This window comes from Jaculus jaculus, chromosome 10 (assembly GCF_020740685.1).
Source record: "Jaculus jaculus isolate mJacJac1 chromosome 10, mJacJac1.mat.Y.cur, whole genome shotgun sequence".
NCBI lineage: Eukaryota > Metazoa > Chordata > Mammalia > Rodentia > Dipodidae > Jaculus > Jaculus jaculus.
Window position 1 is genome coordinate 91,206,217 of NC_059111.1, and position 16,786 is coordinate 91,223,002.

The window sequence follows — 16,786 nt, forward strand, 5'->3', positions numbered from 1 at the left end:
TTTTTCTTATTTGCATGGTAGTACATGATCTGTTTTACATGGTGCATGCTTTTTTTTGCTAGTAGAGAATGTGAGCTCAACAATTTGGAGAGTTCTGCTGTTAAGAGCCCTTGCTAGGCAGGACCGTTCTGACAGCGCAGTCTGGGATTGCACGAAGGGTCACACTTTGGAGCAATATCTGTTTAAGTCTTTCTACTTTACTTGAATGGATTATATTTTTATGGACCAGCGGAATGTGTTATTCTCTAGAGAGGTGCAGAAACTGGCTTTCCAGGCAGTTCAGTGGAGTAAGCATTCCACGCAGATGGTGTGATCAACCTCAAAGTCAGGGTCCCCCTCCACAAAAAAGTTAAGACTGATAAGATGAGGTTCCAAGATTCCCACTCAGAGCTGACTCAGGAATTTTAAAAATGACATTGGGGGCTGGAGAGGTGGCTTCGTGGTTAAGCACTTGCCTGTGAAGCCTGAGGACCCGGGTTCGAGGCTCCATTCCTCAGGACCCACGTTAGCCAGATGCACAAGGGGGTGCACGCATCTGGAGTTTGTTTGCAGCGGCTGGAGGCCCTGGTGCACCCATTCTTTCTCTCTCTCTCTTTCCCCCTCTTTCTCTCTGTCACTCTCAAATAAATAAATAAAAATGAACAAAAAAATTAAAAAAAAATGACATTGGGTTAGACATAATGGCACTCAGAATTTGAAGGTAAGAGGATTGCAAGTTCAAGTCCAGTGTGGGCTATAGCAAGTTCCAGGCCAGCCTGGGCTACATAGGAACTTCTGTCTCAAGAACTTAAAGCTTGTACTTGGGCTCATCACCATTTCACACTGCAGATTTACCACGAGATGGACAGCATAGCCACAGATTTTCCTGACCTGGCAAGCAGACTGAAGATTGGACAGACGTTTGAAAAGCGGCCCATGTATGTTCTGAAGGTAAGACCCCAGGATCCTGATGGACCTAGGCTCCTGACTCCTGTGGCCATGACCCAATCCTTGTACTGCTCAGGGGGGCACTTTTTTTTTTAGACCCATTGGCTTCAGAGAAGAGGCTGAGGCTCAGAGTCGGATTTTGAGCTGATTGGATCTTCTGCTTGGAGCTAGAAGACCTAAGAGAACAATGCTCTGCTTTTTGGGCTATTTATTGAAAAATAACCTAGGAAGCTAATTTTAGGGTTGATGTAATTCTGAGCCCGGTCTGTGATCCTTGGCTGCCTAGAGTCTAATTTCTAGATATTTCTAACAAGTTCAGGTCTGCTCTGGCAAAGGAGGTAGAGGGCTATGAGAAGGACATAAATTATATAAATAATCCATCTGAACAGACAGAAAGGAATTTGGGCATATAAACCATGGAACAACTGTGCTAAGAATTTGCCAAACCCTTAGCTTCATTCACATGAGCCCTGAAGGACCCAGGTTCATTGCAGATTACCAGCAGGAGGGGAGACCTGCCGCAGAGCTGGTTCCTTTAAAAATAATTGCATTTAGATTATTTGCCCATCTGACAGAGACCCTGGCTTCATTAGCTCCAAGCTCTGACCCAAGGGGCCCCAACGCTATGGCAAAGGCAGGAGGCAGAATTCATTACTGCCATTTACAATGAGCTATAGTGAAGCCCTCCTCTTCGTAATTTAAAACCAAATTCATTTATTGCATCAGCCAGTCAGCCTGGTTCATGCACCCTTGTGTGTCTCTCTGTTGGGATACTATTTGAGGTCTTTCAAGAGGCATACTATTATCTCTAATCACACTAGCATTCTAATCCAACAATAACAATTGTTTCTCTTTCCCATTTGCCCCCAAAGCTGGAGAGGTTTGGGCTGTCCAGAGCTGCCGCCAACTAATTAAGCTCCCTGGTCACGGATAGGCCTGATAAATAGATGGTGCCCTCAGGAACATTTGGTCTCTGAATTATCTTCAATGAATTAAATGAATAGGAGTGAGCTGAGGAGAGGCGAGGTGAGTGGAGATGCGGGCTGGAGGGTCATTTTCTGGCCTCTTTTCCCTTCTGCAGTTCAGCACGGGAGGAGGCAAGCAGAAGCCAGCCATTTGGCTGAACGCAGGCATCCATTCCCGCGAGTGGATCTCACAGGCAACTGCCATCTGGACAGCGAGGAAGGTCATGTTGTTTGGAATTAGCCAAGGATTCTGGTGGGCCTGGGGGTAGGGGACTTGTATGTCTGGGCCCAAGGGGACAAAGCGGGAAGGTGCTTTGTAAGGACGGAGTAGCTTGGGGCCTTTTCATATATGGGAGACTTACATGCGCAGAGCCCCTTGGGCAGGTCCGCTGTGGCTTAGTGACCAAGTGGAGGTTAGCAAGGTCATTAACTATAAAGGTAGGCCCGAGCCACTGATTCTCAGAGGGGCCACCAAGGGAGCAGAGCAGCCTTTCAGCCCCAAACTCAGATGAGTTTTACCTTCAGCCCCCTTCCAAGCCCTGCCAGCCTTTCTGGTTCTCACACTACCTCCAGATCCTTCGAGAAGGCCTGTTTTATTTAAGCCAGAGTTGGGAGGAGCGAGTGGTACATGTGGAATTCCCTTTCCGGCAGGCATGGGCAAAAGCCAGAACCCTTTGACTCCTTGTAGTTGACATCATTCCCCAGGCTTTGAGGGGCTCAGAGAGCTTTAAAGAGAACCATGGGGACCTCAGAGAGTAGAGGGGGCACCATCCAAGATGGGCTCTGGGTATTCTGGAAGAGTCATGGTAAGGTCTAGCAGCCGAGCCTGCTCCGGTGTAGCTGACGCGCCCCCTCTTCTCTGCTTAGATCGTGTCTGATTATCAGAAGGATCGAGCTCTCACCTCCATCTTGGAGGAGGTGGACATTTTCTTGCTACCTGTGGCCAATCCTGATGGATATGTGTACACACAAACCCAAGTGAGTAATCCCCAATGGCCTGGGCTGGGACTGAACTTGTTGCATTTCTTTCTCTGCCCAGTGCCTTTGGAGACAATTTCCACCAGCGCGCATGTTACAAGCTTCCTTGGGAATTTACTTTCTAGTCATTCTCTGCACTGAGAATCACCAGGGAATTTTTTTATATTTTTTTTCTAGAGAGAGTAGTTTAAAAAAGCACTTTCTATTACGGGTCTTGAGCAATTTTCAACATTTTACCAATCTTTTATTCATCTTTTTTCTCTCCTACACACTTTTTTTTTTTGACGTATTTTAAAGCAAATCCCAGACATCATGTTATTTCACCCACAACTACCTTAGTATGCGTCTCTTGGCTGATGATGATGATAATAATAATAAAAAACCCAAAACCACTAAACCACTGTCACCTTTGAAAAATTAATGGAAGTTTTTTTTTTAATATCATCTAACACCCCCATTACCTTAGATTTGTCTCTTAGGAGCCAATTCGCTGAAGTGAGGCTTCAATAAAGTCTGCATCTTGTAGTTCTTTATTCATCAGCAACCCCACCATCCTTTTAAAATGTCATTCATTTGTTGGAGAAACTAAGTAATTTCCTGTGTAATGTCTCACATTTTATATTTGGCTGATGGCTTCTCTGTTGTGCCATTTAATTTGTTCCCTTATTCCCCAATCGAGACTTTGAATTCAGGTGGTTTTTTTTTTTTTAAAGGCAGGAATAAAATAAGTGCTGTGCATGTCTGTGGCATTGGTGATCATCAAGGCATGTAATGACCATCGGTCCCATGTCTACCTAAGCCAAAAATCATTCTCTGGATTCAGAAGGGACCAGCTTGGTTCTTGTATGCAAAATTCTCATCTGAGAGTTTTAGAGGAGTCCCTTTCTTTTTTCTTTTTTCTTTTTTTTTTTTTTTGAGGTAGAGTTTCATTCTAGTCCAGGCTGACCTGGAATTCACTTTGGAGTCTCAGGGTGGCCTCGAACTCATGGTGATCCTCCTACCTCTGCCTCCCAAGTGCTGGGATTAAGGGCGTGCACCACCACGCCCGGCTGAGGAGTCCCTTTCTTAAAGTCAGAAGCATAAGCCCTCTTCTTTCTGAGGGATGAGAGGACGCTGCCCAGGCAGTAAGGACTGGAGCCCAGATGTTCACCTCCCTGCCCGCAGCAGGACCACACACAACTCAACCCATTAGAAACCCTTCACCGTTCCTGTGCCCTGACCTATCCCTGTGTGTGTGTGGTGGCTTTTCCAGAACCGATTATGGAGGAAGACACGGTCCTTGAACCCAGGAAGCCGCTGCATTGGGACTGACCCAAATAGAAACTGGAACGCAAGTTTTGCAGGTAGGGGAGGGAGATGATTTCAAACCTACTGCCACTAGGTGAACCTGTCCACCTATGCCTATAGAAGGAAATATATATAATTCTTGAGTTTTTCTTCCAGTCCTTACACTAATTTCCTAAAAAACAAAAACAAAAACAAAAACAACTCTCATATTAGGTGAATGCCAAGCTTTCCCTTATCTCTGACCAGTCCAGATTTGCTTGGACAGTTTGTGGGCAGGAAAAAGGGCTCCTGGTGTCAACTCAAGAGAGCAATTAGCACTGTTACCCTAATAGGCAAGATCCTGTTGTGAAAATTAAACTCCAACAGTTGCTTTTTTTAAAAATTTTATTTTAATAAATTTTATTTATTTTTTAATTTGAGAGCGACAGACAGAGAGAGAAAGAGGCAGAGAGAGAGAGAGAGAGAAGGGGCGTGCCAGGGCCTCCAGCCACTGCAAGCGAACTCCAGATATGTGCGCCCCCTTGTGCATCTGGCTAACGTGGGTCCTGGAGAGCTGAACCTCGAACCGGGGTCCTTAGGCTTCACAGGCAAGCACTTAACCGCTAAGCCATCTCTCCAGCCAACCCAACAGTTACTTTTATGTGTGTACCTATGAACCTCCCCAGCTTGCTGTCCTGGAAGGAAAATGAGAATCGGGAAACCTGGGTTCTGAGTTCCAACTATATAAGACTCTCCCTAAAGTGCCAACTGTTACCCATATATCTTCTTCTTCTTACGTACTGAGTACATTTTAAGTTTGGAGTCGGAGACAATCTCAAGATAGTATTGCTGATAAGAATTTGGATCTCAATTCACCTTCCAACTCCAAATCTAGATAGTTCTCTTCCACTACTTCACAGCTATATGTATAAAGACACACATATTTAATTTTTTTAAGTTTATTTATTTATTTGAGAGAGCGTATGAGAGAGAGAGAGAATGGGCACACCAGGGCCCCCAGCCACTGCAAACGAACTCCAGACACATGTGCTACCTTGTGCATCTGGCTTATGTGGGTCTGGGGAATTGAACCTGGGTCCTTTGGCTTTGCAGGCAAATGCCTTTACTGCTAAGCCCTTTTAAAATGTTTTTTAAAAAAGATTTTATTCATTTTATTTATCTGATAGACAGAAGGAAGGAGAGAGAGAGAGAGAGGGGGGGGGAGAGAGATTGGGTGTGCCAGGGCTTCCAGCCACTGCAGACAAACTCCAGACACATACACCACCATGTGCATCTGGTTTATGTGGGTCCTGGGGAATCAAACCGAGGCCCTTAGGCTTCGCAAGCAAACTCCTTAACCTCTCAGCCATTTCCCCAGCCCTATACACACATATTTAACATATGTGCATAGTAGATATAATTTTTAAAATAAACTTAAGGCTGAGCATTTTAGGCCTCATGAGCCACATTGAAATTATATGTAACCCAGTTGGATGTGGTGGCTAGCATCTGTAATCCCAGCACATGTGAGAGGCTGAGATAGAAGGGATTGTTGCAAGTTTAAGACCAATGTGGGCTACATTGTATGTTCCAGGCCTGCCTGGACTAAACTACGGAACCCTGTCTCAGAAGAAAGACGAACAAACAAAATAAGGCAAAATAAAAGAAATCATATACAACTTTATTATCTACTTTTGTAGTGTTGGGGACCAAACCAGGGCATCTCTGTGGGCTGTCAAGCCCTCTTTCATGGAGCCATCCCTCTAGCTCCTGATATTCTTTGGAAAGGAGCTGAATGAATGTTAGAAATGAGGGCATAACTTGGGTAGTCTCCCTCTCTCTCTCTCTCTCTCTCTCTCTCTCTCTCTCTCTCTCTCTCACACACACACACACACCCTGTCAGGATGCTTTATTGTGAAGTAATGCAGAAGGCAATATATCTAGATACCTGTTAAGTAATCAAGATATTTTCACCACAACAATAGATTATTTTTGGCAGTAGTTGGCCATTAAGATCTGAACCAAGAGAATAAGTTGACACCAGGATAAATGGAGTCATTTTCATTATTTATTGGGTACTCATATTAATTATCTAGCATACTTGTTAATTGCAATTCATTCTCAAGTATGATATTAATTATTTATGACAACTGCTATTAAGCACAACATGAGGTCAATCTTATCCATTTAAAGAAGTCCCAATAATTTTTTCTTCTCAGCTGTAGCAGAACCAACACCCTCCTCTCCCTCTCTGTCTTTTCCTCAGAATTGGAACCTACCATGGACAGGTCACTGGGGACATTAGTCAGTGGCTAGACCACTGCTCCAGTTGTTGTTGGGGTTTTGTGTCCTCGTTTCTGTCTTCCTGGCTGGGCCCGTGGGTCACTGGCATATTGACTATCTTCAACAGGAGAGGGAGCCAGCAATAACCCTTGTTCTGAAGTGTACCATGGCCCACACCCCAATTCTGAAGTGGAGGTGAAAGCGGTGGTGGAGTTTATCCAACAGCATGGGAATTTCAAATGCTTCATTGATTTGCACAGCTACTCACAACTGCTAATGTATCCCTATGGGTACACGGTCAAGAAGGCCCCAGACAGCGAGGAGCTGGTGAGTGACACTGGACGCTCCCAACGGCCTCTGTAACCTTGGGACTTCCAGGACCCGCTCTTTAGAGGGCAGATTTAGAGGTCTGGGCGGATGTTATGAAGGGCCCAGAAAAGTTTCTTCTTGCCCTTTGGGTTGAGCCATGAGACATACTGGGGGCAAAAGAAGACAGTCTCTCTCTCTCTCTCCTTTCCTTCCTCCCTCCCTCCCTCCTCTCTCCCTTCCTTCCTTCCTTCCTTCCTTCCTTCCTTCCTTCCTTCCTTCCTTCCTTCCTTCCCTCTCCTCTCCTCTCCTCTCCTCTCCTCTCCTCTCCTCTCCTCTCCTCTCCTCTCCCCTCCCCTCCCCTCCCCTCCCCTCCCCTCCCCTCCCCTCCCCTCCCCTCCCCTCCCCTCCCCTCCCCTCCCCTCCCCTCCCCTCCCCTCCCCTCCCCTCCCCTCCCCTCCCCTCCCCTCCCCTCCCCTCTCCTCTCCTCTCCTTTCTTCTCCCCTCCCTCCCTCTCTCTCTTTCTTTTTTTGGTTTTTCGAGGTAGAGTCTCACTCTGGTCCAGGCTGACCTGGAATTCACTATGTAGTCTCAGGGTGGCCTCGAACTCACAGTGATCCTCCTACCTCGGCCTCCCAAGTCCTGGGATTAAAGGCGCGCGCCACCACGCCCGGCTCTCTCTCTCTCTCTTTCTTTCTTTCTTTGTTTTTTGAGGTAGGGTCTCACTCTAGTCCAGGCTGACCTGGAATTCACTATGTGGTCTCAGGGTGGCCTCGAACTCATAGCCATCCTCCACAATTGGCTCGTCTCTCTCATTTCTGTTTCTGCTATGAGTTCCAAGGATATCCTTGACTACATCTTGCTTTCTCACTTGATTTTCTGGGCGGACCATGATGCAGGTCCACTGCTTTGCCAAGGACTGTAGTTGGCATTGTGATGGACAAGGGTGAGGTGTCGTCACTCTAGTTAGGGGAGCGGTACAAAAGGGTATATAGACCACAGCTTACGGGTCCTCATGTCATCTCCCATGGCTCACTCCAGAGTGGGGAGGTGCTTAGAGGGGGATCTAAGTAGGAATGGCATCTGAGAGGTGGTCACAGGCCAGTGCTTCTGTGTCAGTCTGCTGGAGCACACCCCTGTACTCAGCCAGAGCCAGCCCACAGCTTAGAGGCCATAGGAGCCCTACCCAGGCTCATGGCTGGGGATGGACTAGATTCTGGTCTTCTCAATTCAGATGTTTCTTGGACCCTCCCTCATGTTCCTAAAGAGATCTTTTTTTTTTAAAATTTATTTATTTATTTGAGAGCGACAGACACAGAGAGAAAGACAGATAGAGGGAGAGAGAGAGAATGGGCGCGCCAGGGCTTCCAGCCTCTGCAAACGAACTCCAGATGCGTGCGCCCCCTTGTGCATCTGGCTAACGTGGGACCTGGGGAAGCGAGCCTCGAACCGGGGTCCTTAGGCTTCACAGGCAAGCGCTTAACCGCTAAGCCATCTCTCCAGCCCCCTAAGGAGATCTTACAAGATCTATCTTTAAAAAAATTTTTGTTTGTTTGTTTATTTATTTATTTGAAAGTGACAGACAGAGAAAGAGGCAGAGAGAGAGAGAGAGAGAGAGAATGGGCATGCTAGGGCCTCCAGCCACTGCAAATGAACTCCAGATACGTGTGCCCGCTTGCGCATCTGGCTAACGTGGGTCCTGGGGAATCGAACCTGGGTCCTTTGGCTTTGCAGGCAAATACGCCTTAACCGCTAAGCCGTCTCTTCAGCCCACAAGATCTATCTTCATTAGATTTCTAACTGGTTGGCGAGCAAGCAGTTTAGTAGACCCTTGACGAGCCTGCATGCAGCTCTCTTAGGGGATGGCCCACATGCTTTCAGAGTACTTGCTGATCTCTTTTTTACCTCTTTTCTCTCTCATGCTGCCAAATCTCTTCCCAGGACGATGTGGCGAGGCGTGCAGCTGAGGCCCTGGCTTCCCGGTCAGGTACAAAGTACCAAGTAGGCCCTACCTGCACCACTGTCTGTGAGTATTCCCTTATGTGGGACTTAAGCAAATACCCCGCAGGAAGGAATCTGGAGCGGGAGGAGAGCTGTAAGTTAGACTTCCCGCATTGTTGGCTGACTATTTTTGTGGCCAGTAGTAGATGGAATTTATGTGACACTTGCCATGAAAATGGCTGCTGTAGGTGATCATCTTTGTCTGCACCTTGGCCCCCTTGTTCTGTTTATCATGTGCCCTTGATGTTAGGTATCCTCAAGGTAGACTCTGTATTCCTCATTTTATATCTTTAAAAAGTTTTTTTAGGGCTGGAGAGATGGCTTAGCGGTTAAGCGCATGCCTGTGAAGCCTAAGGACCCCGGTTCGAGGCTCGGTTCCCCAGGTCCCATGTTAGCCAGATGCACAAGGGGGCACACGCGTCTGGAGTTCGTTTGCAGAGGCTGGAAGCCCTGGCGTGCCCATTCTCTCTCTCCCTCTGTCTGTCTTTCTCTCTGTGTCTGTTGCTCTCAAATAAATAAATAAATAAAAATTAAAAAATTATTAGAGAAAGGAAGGGGGAGAGAAAGAGGGGGGGGAGAGGGAGAGAGAGAGAGAGAATGGGCACACTAGGGCGCTTCCAGCCACTGCAAATGAACTCCAGACACATGTATCACCATGTGCATTTGGCTTAAGTGGGTTCTGGGAAATCGAACCTGGGCCCTTAGGCTTCACAGGCTAGTGCCTTAACCACTAAGCCATCTCCAGCCCTCATTTTGCATCTTAATCCTGACTGGGTTTCTCAAAATGTCTATCAAGGTGGCCGGGGAGATGGCTCACATGGGTAGAGTGCTTGCCACACAAGCCTGAGCACTTGGGTTTGGATCCCTAGCACCCACGCACAAGCTGGGCATGGTGGTACACTTCTATAATCCCAGTGTTGGGAAGCAGAGACAGGAGACTTTATGGGGCTCACTGGTTAACTAGCCAAACTGGTCAACTCCAAGTTCAGGGAGAGACCCAGCTTTTAAAAAAAGGGGGGGATGGATGGATGGCTTAGTGGTTAAGGTGTTTGCCTACAAAGCCAAAGGACCCTGGTTTGAGTCCCCAGGACCCAATAAGCCAGATGCACAAGATGGTGCATGCAACTGGAATTCGTTTATAGTGGCTGGAGGCCCTGGTGCACCCATTCTCTCTCTCACTCTCTCAAATAAATAAAAATAATAATAATAATAAGGTAATGTGGGAATTGGTAGTGGTGGCTCGTGCCTCTAATAATCAGAGCTCAAATGGCTAAGAAGTAGGGGTATCACTGTGAGTCCAAGGCCAGCTTGGGCTAGAGTGAGACCGTACCTTGTAAAAACAAACAACAGTAATAAAAAATAAATAAATAAATAAATCAGGCAGAAGGTGATCAAGGAAGAAGTCCCCTGCTGACCTCTGGCCTCCAGATGCACGTATACACACGTGCGTATGAACCCACACACTTGTACCTATGCACATAGGAACACACACACGCACACCACACAGACACGTGGAAAAAAGCTTACCAAGATCATCTTCCATTTTCTTTTTTTTTTTATAAAGTTTTTTTAAAATTTATTTATTTATTTATTTGAGAGCGAGAGACACAGAGAGAAAGACAGATAGAGGGAGAGAGAGAGAATGGGCGCGCCAGGGCTTCCAGCCTCTGCAAACGAACTCCAGACACGTGCGCCCCCCTGTGCATCTGGCTAACGTGGGACCTGGGGAAGCGAGCCTCGAACCGGGGTCCTTAGGCTTCACAGGCAAGCGCTTAACCGCTAAGCCATCTCTCCAGCCCCATCTTCCATTTTCAAAGGAAACACCCCACCTTTGTGTTGGTGGCTGGGTGGCGGTGGAAGTGGGGTGGGGAGAGGAGAGATGCCTCCTGTTCCCCTCAGAAGTGAGCAGGGGCTCCTTCTAACCATGCTTAGCATCTGCCTAGCCTCCGCCCCCAACATAAGCCTGGTCTTGAGGCTCTTACTTGCAGCATCATTTTGAGGACATACCTTTGTTTTGATTTCATCTGAGCATTTTTCTGGACTTCTGTTAACATCCTACCTGTTTCCTTTTTTGGAGGGGGGATAAGACTCTCTTCAAATGATGTGGAACATGTCACACTCCACATATCACAGACTCCACAAACATTATACTCTAGCTGAGTGGGAAACATGAAAGTGAACTCAGGATTTTGGAGAGTACCTTTTCTGTAGGGTTCCAACCATTGGTCCCTCCCAGGCCCCACCAACTAGCTGACGTCCCTTTCGAAAGTCCTCAGCACTGACATTCACACTCCTGGCTTTCCCTTAGTCCTTCTGGCTAGATGCTCTGTCCTGCCCCCCGGCTTCCTCAGCACCCTTGCCTCTGTCTCCCATCGCCATGGAGTTGCATGAAGCGGTTTAGCGTGATGCTGGTGTTTGCGTGGTGATTTGCAGCAACAATCCACTCGTGGTTTATCGCCACTGGTGTGGTTCGATGGGAACTCTTCTGAGGTTACATCCCAAGACTTTCCCTCTCCCCTCTGCTTAATCAGCCAGAACCAGGGACCCAAGAGAGTTCACGGAGACTTGCTAGGAGCCCCGGGAAGAGGTCCTCTGCAAGATGTTTGTAGGTCACAAGGGTCCCCGCTTTTGGGTCAAACATCAGTTTAAATAATGGCCTTGTCTCCCCACATCAAACACATTCTTTTCCCCAGCATGAGTTGTGTCAAATCAAGAGATACTCACCAGATGCCTGCCACAAGGAGAGGGAGCCATAAAACTTCCTAGCATTTCAAGGGCTCGTCTTCCCTATTCCTCACAGGTCGTGATGGTTTTGCTTGCTTTCCAAAAGCGCACCCAAGTTCTGTGTGATAGCACTCTGCCTGGCCCAGTGGCTGTGGCATGTACTACACTCGTGGTCAGCGTTTGTCCTTTAAGCACTGGACCCTTCTCTTAGATTAATCATCTTAAATGAAAATAATTCTCAAATGAATGTCAGACTTCCTTGCCTTCTTAAATTGAACATATGGAAGGGATTTCCAGCCCGTCACTTTGCGTGATTGAGTGGTTTCTGGAACATTAGTTATGATATCCTGAGGACCTACTATGCCATGCAGGGTTATATGATCCTTCTGCTAAATAGGCCCACTCTGTTTTACTTCTTCTTCTTTTTTTTTTTTTTTTGAAGTAGGGTCTCGCTCAGGGCGGCCTTGAACTCAAAGCGATCCTCCTACCTATGCCTCTCCCTCCCAAGTCTGGGATTAAAGGCATGTACCACCATGCCCGGCTGTTTTATTTCTTGATTCTTGTGTCACTGCCCCCCCCCTTTTGATGATGTTTTAAAGTCAGGATGTAAAATAAAGAGGTTCATGATGACATTTTCATAATATATATTGTCATTGTACTTTGCTCTTATTTGCCCATTACCCTCCTTTGGTCTCCCTGTCCTGCCCACTGGTCTGTGCCTGCTTTAAGAAAAAAATTAAAAATTTTTATTGCTGGGTGTGGTGGCACATGCCTTAATCCCGGCACTCAGGAGCCAGAGGTAGGAGGATCGCTGTGAGTTCAAGGCCACCCTGAGACTACAGAGTGAATTCCAGGTCAGCCTGTGCTACAGTGAGACCCTACCTCGAAAAAACAAAACAAAACAAAATTTATCTATTTATTTATTGGGCGGGGGGAGGAGGGAGAATGGGCATGCCAGAGCCTCCACCATTACAACCAAACTCTCAGTGCATGTGCCACCCTTTGCATCTGGCTTAGGTCGGTACTGGGGAATTGAACCTGGGTCCTTAGGCTTCACAGACAAGCACTTTAATCACTTAGCCATCTCTCCGGTGCCTGTGTCTGCTTTTTAGAGTTTTTCTGCCTCCTTCCAACTGTTAGGCTATCAGTGGCCACTTGTTCTGCTTTCAGGCCAACTGTTTCTAGCAACCCATTCCTCTTCTCTCCACTGATTCTAAGTGACTAAGGGCTTCTGATCTAATAAGTTCTTTTAGCTCATCTGACTCATGGATGAGTCATGAGTTTTAAGGATGTATGTGGCAATGTGATTTATCGTCACAGAAGTCTAGTAAGCACCTCAAAATGCCAATCTGGAAAGGGCTAGATAAAAACACTTGGGGTGTCTTCACACAGGGAAACATTGAGCAGCCTTTCAATGAATGAGATAGATCAATATGCGCCAATGGGAAGTCATCTGTCATCTTCAAGAGATACGCAGGGTGTGGGAACCATGTTGTGTTTCCCATGTGTGCTTAAGAAAAAAAGAGTTACTGGTCAGTAGTCACCTAGCTAAGGGGATAGGGCTTTTTTTTTTTTTTTTTTTGCACCTTCCCTGTTATCACTCCATCCTTATTATAAATAAACACGATTTAATATCCTTTTGTAAGACAAAAAGAAAAGAAAGAAAAAAGAGTTCGTAGACATGCAGCAAGGACTTAGAGATAGACAATGAGAAAGGATTGGAAGCCTTTGGCTACTAAGCAGAAGCCTTTTTACCTCCTTTTAGAATCCCAGCACTGGAGAGGCTGAGGTAGGAGGATCACCATGAGTTTGAGGCCAGCCTGGGGCTACCCTGCCTCAAAACAAATAAACCAACAATAGCAAGAAAAAAGTCTCTAGAATTTTAAATGTGTTCTGAAATATTGGAGTTGTCCATATAAAGCATCATGAGAACATTGTATGTAAAATTTTAAAACATTTAAAAAAATATATTTTATTTATTTGAGAGAGAGTGAGAGGGAGAGAGGAAGAGGCAGATAGAGAGAAAGAGAATGGGCACTCCAGGGCCTCTAGCCACTGCAAACAAACTCCAGATGCATGTGCCACCTTGTGCATCTGGCTTATGTGGGTCCTGGGGAATCAAACTGGGGTCCCTAGGCTTCAGCAGGCAAATGCCTAAACCGCTAAGCCATTTCCCCAGCCCTTAAAACATTTTTTAAATTAAGTTTTATTTTATTTATTAGAGAGAGATAGAAAGAGGGAGGGAGAGAGAGAGAGAGAGAGAGAGCGAGAGAGCGAGCGAGCCAGGGCCTTCAGCCACTGTAAGTGTACACCAGATGTACGTAACACCTTGTGCATCTGGCTTATGTGGGTCCCGGAGAATCGAACCAGGGTCCTTTGGCTTCACAGACAAATGTCTTAACCACTAAGCCATCTCTCCAGCACGTTGTATATGATTTAATTTTTTTTCTTGAAGCATGTTCTCCATGTAGAAAGGTATTAAAAATTGCACAAGGATTTCAGAGAAAACAGAAAGCCCCTGAGAGCACACACGTCATCTTGGTGGAAACAGCATGTCTAGAAAAGTCTCACACGCCTTCATAAGGAACAGCTATCAGGAGTAAGGGACAGGAAAGGATCTATCTTGTCATTTACTAGACGTGTTAATACACCAGATGGGTCTGAAGTAGGTTGGATTTTTTTTTTTTAAAGATGGTCATGGCTTTAAATTCTAGCTCTGCCATTTCCTGTCTGCATTTGCTTAGATGTATTATCCAGTTTAAGCATGGATTTCCTGATCTGTAAAACAAGGCTAGCAATATTTATCTCACTGTTTTTTTTTAAAAGATTATATTATAAAGTTTCTAATATGATGACTAGCTCATGGTAGATGCTGAAAAAATAATACCTGCTTTTGACATCACTTTATTAATGAAGAACACCTTACATTTTGCATTTTAGGAAAATTTCTGCTGTTGTAGAGTTTGGGAAGAAACAGAAAAATACACGTCTTTCCTCTTTCAAGCTTTTTGGCAGAGGAAAGTCCCAAGGAATGTATTTCCTTCTTTTTGTACCAGTTATCTCTTGCTGCGTTAAAAAAAGAAAAATCCTACAAACTCGCAGTTTAACATGATAAACATTTATTTTCTTAAACTGTTTATGTGGGTGAGGAATTCAAGAGCAGTTTAGCTGTATGGCCCTGGCTCCGGGTCTTGCAAAGAGGTCACAATGGACATGTGTTCCAGAAGGATCTACTTGTAGGGAGACTTACTCACCCCAGGGCATAACTAGTGATGCTGAGCACTGACCCAAGGGAAAGTGAGGCAGCAGAGTCACTGTCTTTCATCTTTGTAATAGCCTGTTGGTGATGGGGGGAGAGCAGCTTTATTCCATAAGAGAGAATGAGGGCTTAGAGAGATGGCTTAATGGATAAGGTATTGACTTGTGAAGCCTAAGGATGCAGGTTTGATTCCCTAGTACCCATGTAAACAAGATGCACAAGGTGGTACATACATCTGGAGTTTGCATTGGCCAGAGGCCCTGGCGTGCCAATTCTCTATATATCTGCCTCTTTCTCTCTCAAAATGAATAAATAAATAAAATTTAAGAAAGAAAGGAGAGGGGCTGGAGAGATGGCTTAGTGGTTAAGGTGCTTGCCTGTGAAGCCTAAGGATCCAGGTTTGATTCTCCAGGTCCCACATAAACCAGATGCACAAGGTGGCGGCACATGCATCTGGAGTTTGTTTGCAGTGGCTAGAGGTCCTGGTGCATCCATTCTCTTTCTCTCTCACCAATAACTAAATAAAAATAAATATTAAAAAAAGAGGAGCTGGAAAGCCGGGCGTGGTGGCGCACGCCTTTAATCCCAGCACTTGGGAGGCAGAGGTAGGAGGATTGCCATGAGTTCGAGGCCACCCTGAGATGACATAGTGAATTCCAGGTCAGCCTGAGGTAGAGCGAGACCCTACAAAAAAGAGAGAGAGAGAGAGTGAGGATGACAAAAAGGCACTATTTCAAGGAGGCCGGGGTCACTGGGGCTATCTGTGGGGGCTGCCCACTTCACTCTGTCTCTAAAAGATAGGTTTTGAGTGACCTACAGGGTTGCAGTACATTAGTGACAAAGTGGGAATGAGGTCAAATCTTAATCTGAAATAAACGCAAACCTTCATGGTGCTGGATAAACTAAGGCCTATGGAGGGATCCAGTGTACCTTATGGGCATATATGTCTTCGGCATGATGATTTACAGAAGGAATTCTGAGTGTCTGAGGAACCCCAGTCAGGAAGAGCTTTCGGGAGCTTGAAAAGAACTAGACTTCAATGGGGTTTTCTTCTGGCTTCTAGATCCAGCCAGCGGGAGCAGCATCGACTGGGCCTATGACAATGGCATCAAGTATGCCTTCACATTTGAACTGAGAGACACGGGACACTACGGCTTCCTGCTGCCGGCCAACCAGATCATCCCCACTGCGGAGGAGACCTGGCTGGGGCTGAAGACCATCATGGAGCATGTGCGGGACAATCTCTACTAGACGAAGGGCCTCCATGGTGAACCCATCTATCTACCCACTGCTGAGGCTACAGTGAAGGGAGCTCAGTCCTTCATACGAGCCAGACTGCTCTGAGGTGGTAGAGAACATAGCTTGGACTTTATTCTGCGCTGTTCCTTGAAAGATCATGCATCTGGCCTTTGGTATGCCTCTCCTTCACACAGCTGGGGCAGGCCACACTCGAGGTCACATTTTTTTTTTCTTCCTTCCTTCCTTGCTTTCTTCCTTCCTTCCTTCCTTCCTTGCTTGCTTCCTTCCTTCCTTCCTTCCTTCCTTCCTTCCTTCCTTCCTTCCTTCCTTCCTTCCTTTTTTTCGAAGTAAGGTCTCACTCTAGCTCAGGCTGACCTGGAATTCACTATGGAATCTACCTCTGCCTCCTGAGTGCTGGGATTAAAGACATGTACCACCACGCCTGGCTACGAGGTCACGTTTTCCTTGGTGGCATATCCCTCCCTCATTTTAAAACATCTAGCCAAGCCGAATATCAGGGTCTAAATGGGAGTCACAGGAGATGTTGTGGAGAGACAGACAATGCTTATCTTCAGCTGGGCCTCAAAGATGACACAGAGCTTCCTTTAATTTCTAGAACTTTCTAGAACTTTTTTTTTTTTTTTTAAGGGAAGAAATGTTTATTTCAGCTTGTCCTTCCAGGTGGGAGGATGCATGGCAGCAGAAGCTTGACACAGAGCGGTTCACACTCAGCTCAGTGAAGAAGCAGAGAACAATGTCTGCTCTAGAACTTTTTTTTTGAGGTAGGGTCTCACTTTGGCCCAGGCTGACCTGAAACTCACTATGTAGCTCAGGGTGA

The 16,786-nt window shown here is 46.2% G+C and overlaps 1 protein-coding gene across 1 annotated transcript in view; it reads left to right on the forward strand.

Annotated features, from left to right (window-relative positions):
- Positions 1-16,212, forward strand: part of LOC101602613 (carboxypeptidase A4) — a 30,343-nt gene extending 14,131 nt beyond the window's left edge. Inside the window, exons 5-11 of the mRNA XM_045160564.1 lie at positions 829-930; positions 2,009-2,113; positions 2,760-2,870; positions 4,123-4,213; positions 6,547-6,746; positions 8,667-8,751; positions 15,773-16,212. Of these exons, the coding sequence (XP_045016499.1) occupies positions 829-930; positions 2,009-2,113; positions 2,760-2,870; positions 4,123-4,213; positions 6,547-6,746; positions 8,667-8,751; positions 15,773-15,960 (882 nt within the window). The 3' untranslated portion in view covers positions 15,961-16,212. The remainder of the gene's footprint in view (positions 1-828; positions 931-2,008; positions 2,114-2,759; positions 2,871-4,122; positions 4,214-6,546; positions 6,747-8,666; positions 8,752-15,772) is intronic.
- The last annotated feature ends 574 nt before the right edge of the window (positions 16,213-16,786 follow it).